This window comes from Oncorhynchus keta, chromosome 2 (genome assembly GCF_023373465.1).
Source record: "Oncorhynchus keta strain PuntledgeMale-10-30-2019 chromosome 2, Oket_V2, whole genome shotgun sequence".
In the NCBI taxonomy this organism is placed as follows: Eukaryota; Metazoa; Chordata; class Actinopteri; order Salmoniformes; family Salmonidae; genus Oncorhynchus; species Oncorhynchus keta.
Genome location: NC_068422.1, coordinates 43458263 through 43471434, shown reverse-complemented (window position 1 = coordinate 43471434; position 13172 = coordinate 43458263). Strand labels below are relative to the sequence as shown.

General features: G+C 40.4%; 1 protein-coding gene across 2 annotated transcripts; it reads right to left on the bottom strand.

Moving 5' to 3' along the window:
- Positions 1-1616: 1616 nt before the first annotated feature.
- On the bottom strand, positions 1617-12826 carry LOC118400841 (polycomb group RING finger protein 6-like). Of its 2 annotated transcripts, XM_035797830.2 has the most exons (10): positions 12319-12825; positions 12043-12142; positions 11840-11936; positions 11077-11132; positions 10895-10954; positions 10583-10703; positions 10100-10127; positions 9807-9905; positions 4447-4533; positions 1617-4328 (listed from the first exon to the last, which is right to left on the bottom strand). In XM_035797830.2, the coding sequence occupies exons 1-10, from the start codon at positions 12484-12486 to the stop codon at positions 4278-4280; spliced, it is 867 nt and encodes a 288-aa protein (XP_035653723.1). In that variant the 5' UTR covers positions 12487-12825; the 3' UTR covers positions 1617-4277. The 2 variants fall into 2 exon arrangements, with proteins under 2 accessions (XP_035653723.1, XP_052333182.1); XM_052477222.1 differs by lacking the exon at positions 1617-4328 and having other exon boundaries at positions 4447-4573; positions 12319-12826.
- Between the last annotated feature and the right edge of the window lie 346 nt (positions 12827-13172).

Below are 13172 nucleotides of genomic sequence, written 5' to 3'. Positions count from 1 at the left end.
AGAGACAGCGCTGAATACAAGTTGTGGTGAGTTGCCGCCAGAGGCAATGTTAATTAAGTTGTGTGTGGTATATAGTTTAACATAGGAATGGACACAAATAATGAATCATCAAATACAGATGGAGGAAAACACTTATTGACTTGATTATTCACGTTATTCTTAGCTTAGCTAAGTGTTAAAGTCATTGTGTGTTCTCAACGGACATTTTTAATGAAGTCTTAAGATGTCTAGCTAGTAATTTGTTAAGCTAACAAGCTAGCAAGAAGTTGTATTGCAACAGCATCAACTTCCGGTAGACAAGCAAAGCGCAAGTACACAACTGAAAGGTTACTGTTCGTTTACAGTATACTCAAATGAACTAATACTATATACTCATTATAAATAAATATAAATATATATAAATAAATGTTTGAAAAATTATGTAGTATGCGTATTCGAACACAGCACTTGTCAAAATAAATCACATTTTAATAGCTGGCTATGGTTCTGTATACAAGCTTTCTTGGGCAAACTAACACTCACGTAACTCACGTAAACTCGTAAATCGCCTTGGTCCGTACATTTCCCCTTATTTTAGCGCCCCAAAAACGTAATACTTCCAGATCAACTGTAATGTCAATACCATTCTAAAGCACCATTTCTCCCCTTTCCAACAAAATCAATTACATGACCTAAACGCTGCCCGTTTCTGCATAATTCAAGCAGCCAATGAGCCCCGTCGGGTCTTTTTAAAAATGTAGGGTGGGGAAGCGAAACTAATGCGTGATAGTGAGAAGGACAGATGTGTGGGAAAATTGCTTTTTTCACACGATCTGTACAACTTATCACCTTATCGCCTCTAAAATGTAAATAAAACTATAAAGAGTTTATATAATGTGTCATTACATACCTATTTTAAGGTTTGTGTCAAATTTGAATCAAGTTTTTAGGGCGGTGCTAAAGTGATCTTAGAAGTAAACAGCGGCTTTGAGAATGAATCGCATGCAATGATGACTAGGTATCCCCCCCTTACCCCCGTCACTGTCCATTTATTGTTTTTAAAAGATGAGAGAAGTGCTACACCTGATGGAGAGAGATTGTAAGACATAAATAAGTAGCTTTATGCGTGCTGGACGTTACAACATGACACGTCAAGATGTAACGGAGGGTCAGTTTTTTTCAACTTTTCTCCAATACTATAGGGCCATTACCATGTCGATCAACACTTGAATAGAAACCTAGTTCACACCCCCGATTTTGACATCAACACAGTCCCATTAGTTTTCTTTGTAGCCTCGTTTGAATGTCGCGGTTACGCACATTTGTTAGTTAGCTACCAATGTAGCCTGGTGCCAGATCTGTTTGTGCTATCATGACAACTCCTTGTCACATGAGAACTGGAGATTCCCACAGTGACTCTTTCTAGAGATAGCTAGCTAACAGACAACAATAGCAAGTCAGCTAACGTTTGCAAGGTAGAGCTATTTTGACAGCTAGCGGAACATGACTTTCTGTCCCCCAATCACAACTAGCTAGCTAAGCTAAAAGCAAGCCGGTCAGCTGCTGCTTAGTGCAGACGACTCTTAGTCCACACTAAAGACTGTATCTTGCTAAACATTAGGACAGAATAACCAAGATATTTTTAAATATGGTGTATGTTTATTATTATGCTACAATTTATGCTAGCATCGAGGACAAGGCAAGCTACCTCGTCGCAAAATTTAGTGGGGTGCTAATGATTCACAGAGCATGTACAAAGCCTTGAAGTTTGGTGCAGAATAGGAAGATAGAAATGTAATACATAAAATTACCAGCCCATATACAGACGTTATAATAATAGGCCTACTGGAACATTATTTTAAGGCCTTGTTCAAGGTCCATCTGACCTCTTCCCATTCAGATCCGAGTTTAAAGTGGAACTTGACACCAATGACAGGATCTCACGGTTGCATAAGACACAGTGCTTTCGGTAAGTATTCAGACCCCTTTTTCTAAAATTGATTAAATGTTAGTTTTTTCATCAATCTACACACAATACCAAAGCGAAAACAGGATTTTAGATTTTTTTGTAAATGTATTAAAATATCACATTTACATGTTTTCAGACCCTTTACTCTGTACTTTTTTAAAGCACCTTTGCAGCGATAACAGCCTCGAGTCTTCTTGGGTATGACGCTACAAGCTCTGCACACCTGTATTTGGTGAGTTTATCCCATTCCTCTCTGCCGATCCTCTCAAGCTCTGTCAGGTTGGATGGGGAGCGTTGCTGCACAGCTATTTTCAGGTCTCTCCAGAGATGTTCGATCGGGTTCAAGTCCAGGCTCTGGCTGGGCCACTCAAGGACATTCAGAGCCTTGTCCCGAAGCCATTCCTGCGTTGTCTTGGTTGTGTGCTTAGGATCGTTGTCCTGTTAGAAGGTGAACCTACGCTCCAGTCTGAGTCCCTGAGCAGGTTTTCGTCAAGGATCTCTCTGTACTTTGCTCCGTTCATCTTTCCCTCGATCCTGACTAGTCTGCCTTTTACTGAAGAGTGGCTTTGGTCTGGCCACTCTACCCCAAAGGCCTACCCTCCAGCCACTTTAATAATGGGAATTGATGGGAAATGAAGTAAAATATATCACTAGCCACTTTAAACAATGCTACCTAATATAATGTTTACATACCCTACATTATTCATCTCATATGTATACGTATATACTGTACTCTATATCATCTACTGCATCTTTATGTAATACATGTATCACTAGCCACTTTAACTATGCCACTTTGTTTACATACTCATCTCATATGTATATACTGTACTCGATACCATCTACTGTATCTTGCCTATGCCGCTCTGTACCATCACTCATTCATATATCTTTATGTACATAATTCTTTATCCCTTTACACTTGTGTGTATAAGACAGTAGTTTTGGAATTGTTAGTTAGATTACTTGTTGGTTATTACTGCATTGTCGGAACTAGAAGCACAAGCATTTCGTGACACTCGCATTAACATCTGCTAACCATGTGTATGTGACAAATAACATTTGATTTGATTGGTGGAGTGCTGCAGAGATGGTTGTCCTTCTGGAAAGTTCTCTCATCTCCACAGAGGAACTCTGCAGCTCTGTCAGAGTGACCATCGGGCTCTTGGTCACCTCCCTGACCAAGATCCTGCTCCCAGATTGCTCAATTTGGCCGAGCGACCAACTCTAGGAAGTGTCTTGATGGTTCCAAACTTCTTCTATTTAAGAATGATCGAGGCCACTGTTCTTGGCGACTTTCAATGCTGCAGAAATGTTTTGGTACCCTTCCCAGATCTGTGCCTTGACACAATGCTGTATCGGAGCTCTAGCTTTTTGCTCTGACATGCACTGGCAACAGTGGGACCTTATATAGACAGGTGTGCCTTTCCAAATCATGTCCAATCAATTGAATTTACCACAGGTGGACTCCAATCAAATTATAGAAGCATCTCAAGGATGATCAATGGAAACAAGATGCACCGGAGCTCAATTTCGAGTCTCATAGCAAAGGGTCTGAATACAAATGTAAATAAGATATATTTTTATACATTTGCAAAAATTACATTTAAAAAAAACAACCTGTTTGCACTGTCATTATGGGGTATTGTGTGTAGATTGCTGAGGATTTGTATTTATTTCATCCATTTTAGAATAAGGCTGTGACGTAACAAAATGTGGAAACGTCAAGGGGTGGTCCTTCTGTGGCTCAGTTGGTAGAGCATGGCGCTTGTAACGCCAGGGTAGTGGGTTCGATTCCCGGGACCACCCATACGTAGAATGTATGCACACATGACTGTAAGTCGCTTTGGATAAAAGCGTCTGCTAAATGGCATATATTATTATATTATTATATTAAGGGGTCTGAATACTCTCCGAAGGCAATGTATATGTATTTATACTTTGGTCTAAATAGAGACTCGGGAGATGGATGGGAGGGGGACTGCTACAAAAGTTGGTCACAAAAAAATGTAAAAGAACAGTGTACATTCAACTCAAAGTGTAGCAAAAACATGAGCTTTTGGCATCAGTAGCATGACAGGTCATTGTAGTCTTTCAGACCTCTGAAATCAGTCTTGGAGATAAACTATAACCTAATCCTAACCAGAAGGTTTCGGGGCCCTGGATTCAGCAATTCACTGTTAACTGTCTAAGTGGCAGAGAGTAGAAGACTTCTGATAGGAAGAAGTGATAAGATTCTGTTAGGCATTAGTAGCAGAATGAAGACCGTGGTTCCCTGAGGGTCAGGGTTAATATCAGGATCACATCCATCCCACTTCCTTCCCCCTGCTCACGTGTGAGCAGCCAGCACCAGTCCAAAGTGGAGAATCAAAAGACCATCCTGGGAATAAGTAAACAAGAAAATAAGCACACATAAAACTCAAATGGAAGCTAACGATATCAGGACTATTTCCAAACCAGAGTAACTACAAATTCATAGGACCTTTGAGTGGACTCACCTGTAGAGCGTCATCTCCCATGGAGCGCTGAACCTCTCGTAGCGACTGGTAACGGTCCAGGAGGTGGTCTCCACACACAACATCCACCTGCATGCACCACAACGTGACATCATACCAATGAGACAGACTGCATGAAATCAATTGAGAGTGACATACTGAATTACAACATACATGGAGTCACCTGAGGGAGGGAATACCTGTGAACGAAAACTGGTAGGTGCAGTTTGAGATGTGAAAATTAAAACCGTAATAAATGCTACGGATCCATTTCAATAAGATACAGAAATAGTATTCCTGATTAGAAATTAAATTACAAGTTCAATAATAATTTAAAAAATTAAAGACGTCACCTTTTATTTTTGGCTGGGCAGGCCAATCCATTTTGGCAGTTATGCGTTCATCAGAGCATCAAGAGATATGCCAAAGCCATTGTTTTTTTATGCAAGTGCCTAGGTGATAATTACAATTGCCCACAGGGTGGTGCAAAGTACTATTCAAAACAGTAAACCAACAATTAATGAAATGATATATACAAAACACACAAATTAGAGTTGGGCGGTATCCACATTTTCATACAGTCATACTGAACAGATCCAGTACAAGCTTCATATCGACAGACCATACAAACAGCGAGAAACCATAACCCAGCGGGGGTCCCTCCCTGCCCCTCGCCCTTTCTCATTTGTCCCCCCCTACTCATACAAAGTCCAGTTGTCACCACATTTGTCAGACTGGTTGAAAAATAATTGGAAACTATGAATTAAAAAATGACAAGGGACCCCAATATCACAGTCTTCCTCCAGCTGAAAGACGAGTACTAAATGAACTCCAGGAGAATACGGACATTGTCATAAAACCCACAGAAAAATGTGTGGCAAGAGTGAAGGGCATGAGTTCTGAAAAACACCTGAACCTGTCTTGTTCTTATAGACCCTTGCCTCTAGAAAATCTGAAATTGATAGCTTGTTACAGCGTGTCTGACCAAAACTGGATCACGAGTTCCTAAGAGTCACCTATCCAGTCACCCCAGGTATCTATCCCCTTCCGAAAGTGCATAAGAACTCTAGTCAGTACATCTGCATTCCCCATGCTGAAGGCCTACAAATCAATTTCCAAAATCCTAAAGTCACGTGAGGAAAGATTGGAGAATCCCCTAATGACTTTGTTGGAGGTCTTGAAATTGGTACTTACAAATAACTCTTTCAGGTATGACAAATTCTACCTTCAAACCAAATGCACAGCAGTAGCCACGATTTACGCAAACCTTGTCGTTGGAGGCAGTTGATATTCAAAATAAAGACAACGCTTTTCTAACCCATATTAAGTTTTGGAAACGCTACATTGAGGACAATTATATTTTGGGGTTTGGGTTCATCTAAACAAAATCCTCATGACTTTGTCTGTTATCTGAACACCACAACGACTTTTCTTCTGTTCACTGTTAAGTGACCAACAATAACTTCCAGGATCAAAATATTCAAGAACTTCTATCCATCAGGAGGTGGTAACCTCCCTAAAACGTTCTCACAACAAGAGACGTTTTCGAGTGATAGATTAAACACCATGCAGTCGAGGTCTAAAAATCATGATTTCTCATTCAGACCAATCATCTCCAAACTTTTCTGAATCAAAATCACTTTGGAGTCCAAATGCATGCTGAGACCTACCGATGACAGCTAGTGTGCTAGCACTATGCCCTTGTTTACATCACACTTCCTCATGATTGGTGAATTGTAACTCACCAACGCCAACACTTGGTCTGGAATGTAATTACTCTAATGTAATGATCTCTAACACAGAGTAGATGCTCCATATGACTTTAATAAATAGTGCATTGTGGGTAGTTTAGACTTCAGAAGATATCCAGAAATAAGTCAATAAATATGCAATAACACAAAAACATAACTGTTTGTACTTATATGTAACCAGATCGTGACAACAACTAAGTTACTAACTCTGACCACAGTGTTACATTGCTGAGTAAAAACTCATGCTTCCTACCCTTTAAAAACAGTTCTGTAGCAATGAGGTTTGTGCAGACTATAGGCCCAATAAATTATCACTGATTATTGGCTATGCTTGAATTGCCCTGCCAATGTTCTTCTAAAACCATTTTAATATAATATTTCAAAACCTGGTATATGATCACACCAGTAATAGATCATATGACAAAGCAGCAAAATCAGGTTTAGAAAACACTTACAAATTACAAATAAAAAGTATTCCGACCCTTTAAACAAAGTATTGAGTAAGGCACATTTGTCAGTGATTACAGACTAGAGTATTCTTGGGTATGAAGCTACAAACTTAGCACACCTGGATTTGGAGTTTCTCCCATTCTTCTCTGCAGATGCTCAAGCTCTGTCAGGTTGGATGGGGAGCGTCTCTCCAGAGATGTTCGATCGGGTTTGAGCTCTGATTGGCCACTCAAGGACATTCAGAGACTTGTCGAAGCAATTCCTGCATTGTCCTGTTGGAAGGTGAACCTTTGCTCCAGTCGGAGGTCCTGAGCAGGTTTTCATCCAAGGATCTCTGTACTTTGCACCGTTCATCTTTCCCTTCAATCATCACTAGTCTCCCAGTACCTGTTGCTGAAAAAAAAAACAGCCCCACAGCATGATGCTGCCACCATTCTTCCCTGTAGGGATGGTGCCAGGCTTCCATCCGATGTGACTCTCGGCATTCAGGCCAAAGAGTTCAATCTTGGTTTCATCAGACCAGAGAATATGGTTTCTCATGGTCTGAGAATCCTTTAGGTGCCTTTTGGTAAACTCCAAGCAGGTTGTCATGTGCCTTTTACTGAAGAGTGTCTTCCGTCTGGCCAGTACCATAAAAGCCTTACTGGTGGAGTGCTGCAGAGATGGTTGTCCTTCTGGAAGGTTCTCCCATCTCCACAGAGAGATCATTGGGTTTTTGGTCACCTCCCTGGCCAATGCCCTTATCCCCCTATTGCTCATTTTGGCCAGGCGGACAGCTTTAGGAAGGGTCTTGGTGGTTCCAAACTTCTTCCATTTAAGAATGGAGGCCACTGTGTCCTTGGGGACCTTCAATGCTGCAGAACGTCTTCTGTACCCTTCCCCAGAGCTGTTCCTCGACACAAAGCGGTCTCTGAGCTCTATGGACAATTCCGTCGACCTCATGGCTTGGTTTTTGCTTTGACATGTCAACTGTGGGACCGGGTATAGACTGGTGTGTGCCATTCCAAATCAATTCACCACAGGTGGACTCCAATCAAGTTGTAGAAACATCAAGGATGAGCAAGGGAAACTGGATGCACTTGAGTCTCATAGCAAAAGAGTGTGAAAACTAAAAACACCTGTTTTCGCTTTGTCATTGTGTGTAGATTGATTAAATTATTTTCCTGATCAATTTTAGAGTAAAGCTGTAACGAAACAAAATATGGAAAAAGGGAATGTGTCTGAATACTTTCCGAATGCACTGTAAATGTTCATAATTTGCTTACTTTATTTTACTGGACTGATGGTGCCTGCATCTGATGGTCAGTCTCAGCGGATGGAGAGCATTAGAGGGTCACACTCGGATTGTCCCTCAGCTATCCACCCTTGGCTAAGAGTAACCAAAAAGGGAACACCGTTTTTGAGCGGATGGAGAAACTCGAGTCACACCGTATTATTTTTGCCTCATGCACAGATTCATGTTATTATTCCCATTACCGGAGAAAGTGAAATATTCCTTGAGATATATATATATATATATTTTTTTTTAAAGCCACTAATTATAAAAATGCAAGCGATACACTTTGGTAGTTATTCATTGAATCTGCAGTGCTGATTGCAGCGCATTTCATGGCTTATAATAATACAAATAAAATGTTGACAGTGCTGAACAAGAACTCACTGTTGTATTCATTGACATTCTCTAATGTTTAAACATTTTGAAATCACAGTATCAACGAGTAAGTTGCAGACAGCCATCTGAGCAAATCGGTAGGCATATAGGAGCACTTGATTTTGTACCTTGACACATGAAATGGTTCAAAATGGGAACACTTTGCCTACCTGGCACAACAAGGCAGCTGAAACAAGTGCATTTACTGATAACAGGGCGAGACAGAAAAAAGTAGGAATGCGAGGCTTAATCGTTGTTGTTTTTTTTATAAAAAATGTTTTCACGATCGACTAGGAATGCCTTGGAGATCGACTGGTCGGTGACCACTGTTGTAGACTATATGGCTGCACTGCCATTTGTATGCTCATATATATATTTTCCCTACATTCAAGCAATCTTTCTATCCAGATGTCTACTTTTCATACCCAAAAGCATCCATTTTCTTTGTACTAGGAAGTAACTATTACAGCAGAATATCTCAAATTTCCTACTTCCACCTAAATGCTATTTGTCAAGTTTATTCTGCTGATCTGTGTATTTGTATACAGTGACTTTAGAAAGTATTCATACCCCTTGACCTATTCCATATTGTGTTGCGTTACAGCCTGAATTCAAAATGGATTAAATAGATAACTTTGTCATTATGGGGTATTGTGTGTAGTAAACAATTAAAACGTGTTTAGAAATGTAGATACTTTTAGAAAGAAACACCTGTGTACGGGTCAATGGTTGACAGTGCATGTAAAAGCAGAAACTATACCATGAAGTCCAAGGAACTGTCCGTAGATCTCCGAGAGAGCATTGGGATGAGACATACTGTACCAGTCAAGTTGACACCTACTCATTCCAGGGTTTCTCTTAATTTTTTACTATTTTCTACATTGTGGAATAATAGTGAAGATATCGAAACTATGATGGTCTGAATAATTATGTAAATGTGATATCCGTTTTCTAAAAAAACAGTTTTTGCTTTGTAGTGGAGTATTGTGTGTAGATTTGGGGACACACACACACACGATGTAATCCATTTCAGAATAAGGTTGTAACGCAACAAAGTATGAAAAACGTCAAGGGGTCTGAATACTTTCCGAATGCACTGTAAATGGCAGAGCACCCAGCTAATAAATCTAGATAGTGCACCTATTACCCACTCTGGTGAGTGCCAAGAAATAAATCCCTGTTACTGCTAAACACCCTACATACAGGTAGGGCTGTGCTGTTGCGCTCTGCAGTTTTACATAAGACACAAACACTCTTCCCCTCTGTCCTTGTGTGACCATTAGGCTCTGCATCTACCTCTCACCTGGTTACTTAGGCCTCTAAAGTATTTTACAGGGGATGAAATTGAGATGGGTACAACATAACGATTTCTTAAAGCAGAGAGCTCTCTCACACAACGAGCAGATATGTACATATTTATGCATTTCCCCTTGCCAGGTCTCCCTCTGAGAAATAGTTCATAACCGCATTAGACATCCTGGTAAAGACCATGTGTAACCCCTCCCACTGACCTGGCAGGCGGGGCTCAGCTCCATCTTCCTCCTGATGAAGAGCGCCACATGGTGGACAGTGGCATCCCCCGATACTCGCACATACCGCCTCTCCAAAGGCTGGCCAGGGACACGGGTGTTAGAGCATGCAATCCCTTATTTATTTTACCAATATAACTCAAATTCACAATATCAACATTGCTTTATGCATGACCATTACTATATAGTGGCTGGATAGCAGCATTATGCTGTTATTTAATTTTAACAGTCTCATACAAGTCATTATGAGAAAAGAGCGTGACAGCAGTAATTACCTTATAGCCGTCTATGCCTTCTTCCGCTCTGGAAACAAACAACTTTACATATCATTTTCTTAATCCTTGCAACCAATCTTGTACAGTTAACCATCAGTCTTGTAACTTGAAATGTTCTCCCTAGTCCAGGGTTTCCCAAACTCTGTCATGGGGACCCCAAGGGGTGCACATTTAGTTATTTGCCATAGCACTACACAGCTGATTAAAATAATCAACTATTCATCAAGCTTTGACCATTTTAAAATCAGCTGTGTAGTGCTAGGGCAAAAACCAAAAAGGTGTACCCCTGGCAGTCCCCAGGACAGAGTTAGGGAAATGCTGCCCTAGTCCATATGCACTCAAAGGAAGCACAGTAGCACCCCAGCACCATCTACTGGTGTAGCCAAGAATGACCAGAGACAAACAAACAAACAATCTAATTTCAAAATATCTCAGGGAATACCCTTCCATCCCTCAAATAGAAAATGCTAGGGAGAGACTCACCCCAAAAACTCCAGCTGCAGTGACACGTCCAGTTCAGGAGGGATGGCGAAGACAGACTGGGGCAGCAATGCCCTCCTCTGCTTCTGGTTCTTCAGCACAGGGACCGCAGGGGACGCCATCACTGTGGTCACAGAGAAAGACGAGCGTTTACAGAAGCATTAGGGGAATGTTCCACACCCAGCACTGAGACAAACAGAGACATGGCTAAAATCAGAGGGTCTTCAAATACCCAAACTATTTCATTAAACAAAGCTGCACCAAATCTCTACCAAAAAAAGCACAACTAGCAGCAACAACGACATTGGTCTATACCTGGTTTAGGCACCTCCAGTCCTCTCTGTTTGTAAAAATCAATCATCCTTGCTTTCTCCACTGCAAAAACAATAAAGAGTAAAGACAATACTAATTTTAACTTCAAAACAAAAGATTGCCAAGAGGCGTTTGGGGGGAAAAAAAAAAAAAATAGGAGAAATGGAAGGCTTGTGGATACTTACTTTCTTCCAGATGTGGCAGCATCTTGTAAACAATATCTTGCAACTGTCTGTCAGGTCTGTGGAGATGCAAAAACACCCACCATACAGTAAGTAAAGTAAGTAAGTTATTATTATTATTATTAAGTATCTACATACCAGTGTATAAGTGAGTATTAGCCTATAGCTCATTGTATTAATTGATAACAGGTCAATGTGAGAGGTATAGTAATCAACTTCAAAGCTGACGTTGTTTCAGTGAACATCTCAGTTTATCATGGCAACGTTTTCATTCAAATGAGTTGGCACAAAAGTAATATTTACATACCAGTGTGTATAAGTGAGTATTAGCCTATAGCTCATTGTATTAATTGATAACAGGTCAATGTGAGAGGTATAGTAATCAACTTCAAAGCTGACGTTGTTTCAGTGAACATCTCAGTTTATCGTGGCAACGTTTTCATTCAAATGAGTTGGCACAACAGTAATATTTACATTTGCATCCCTTTGGCCTGTGCTGAAAGCAGAGTTCTGCAATAGACGACGAGTGTGCTTGGACATTAATAACAGTGGTGTCTACAGAGAGACATCAGTATCTGTGCATCACACCAGGACTTTGTGTTCCAGGTAACTCCCCAGCAGGGAGAGGGTAACCATAGAAACAGACACTCATGGGATGTCCTCTTTAAATAACATGATGCCAAGTAGAAAAACATGAACCGATGTCTTCAAATGTAAAACAAGACAAGAGTCTGTGTGCTCGTAGATTTCACGCAGGCATGCTTACTTTATGTTGTACAATGGTTGTGTCTGATGGACTACAATGCTGCAATTGGGACACCTGTTGCTGTAGAAGAAGTGTTTCACTATGCAGCTTTTACAAACTGGGGAAGAGAGAACAGATTACAAACGAAGTATGATTGATGGAATGAGACTGAAGGGATAGCAGTCATATTTCAGGATTGTTAATCTCAAATCAATGTAACTCACAAGTGTGCAGACACTCTGTGATGGTGGTGGAATCTATTAGGATTCCGCAGCAGAGAGTACAGCGGATGTAAGGGTAAAATTGTTTAAGAGGGAGTTCAGGCTGTGAAAACAAAACATTCACAATGTCATTCCACATTATTAGAACTGGAGTGCATCACAGTTACAAGAGAGTACCAACCAGTGTAGCAGATACCATATAACAGTACATTCATTATTCTCGTCACTCCAGCAAAATTAGAAAAACACTAGATATTGTCCAAGTCTGCAATACTGTACCTCATCCCCTGAATCAGAGTCAACATTATGAGATGTCCCATTGTGGTCTTTCGAACCATCGTTGTCGACACTGTTCTGGTGGCTAATATCGGTTGGTGTCGCCTCTTCTGACTGCTGACCGACACTCAAACAACTCGGTCCTTCGAGTTCCGTGGTGCTGTCCTCCATAGTACTGCAAATTGGGTTGATTTCCGCGCCAATAAATTCTTCAATTAATCAATAATTTGATATTCACTTGACCCTAGCATTATTAGCAAACGTGCTGGTTAGCTCAATAAATACAAAGAACACACAACGACAACAGTTCAACCTCTACTTTAACGGACTGACGTTACCAATAAACCCCATGTGATTTAACCACTAACTATTGCTTAAACGTTATCGCTAACCCCAAATATATAAAAAAAAAAAAAACCAACTGTAACAGTTGCTAGCTAACGTTACTGTTGTCGCTCAAGTTTCAGCAACTTCCTGGCACTATGGCAATGAAACGAGCCAATTAAATCATAACAGAGCAGAGTCCACTAGAAATAGAATTTCAAGACTGGACCACAGTTGCTTTGCCTTATCTTGCTTCTCTAGGAAGAATATGGATTCATATGATATTAATGAAGAATTGAAAATATTTAAGCTGTCATAAAAATACATTTAAAAATTACTTGATTGGAGTTCAGTATCTCCCAAATATGGATATTATTGATAGTTATAGGTTCTGCCTAATTATAGAAATCTGGATCGGATACCTCCAGATGTGGCCATTAAAATCTCTAACTATTAATTTGACAATGCAAGATACATGGAACAGTCAAACATGAGGAATCCGGCATCGGAGCACAGAACAGAGCTCTGGAAGT

What these genes read in the sequence shown, in the direction of transcription:
- LOC118400841 (XM_035797830.2), bottom strand. Translation starts at nt 12,486, where the DNA reads ATGGAGGACAGCACCACGGAACTCGAAGGACCGAGTTGTTTGAGTGTC. An exon ending in CACAGAGTGTCTGCACACTT is followed by an intron (nt 11,937 to 12,042) that starts GTGAGTTACATT and finishes TCTCTTCCCCAG; the next exon opens with TTTGTAAAAGCTGCATAGTG. An exon ending in TGGGAGATGACGCTCTACAG is followed by an intron (nt 4,329 to 4,446) that starts GTGAGTCCACTC and finishes ACTTATTCCCAG; the next exon opens with GATGGTCTTTTGATTCTCCA.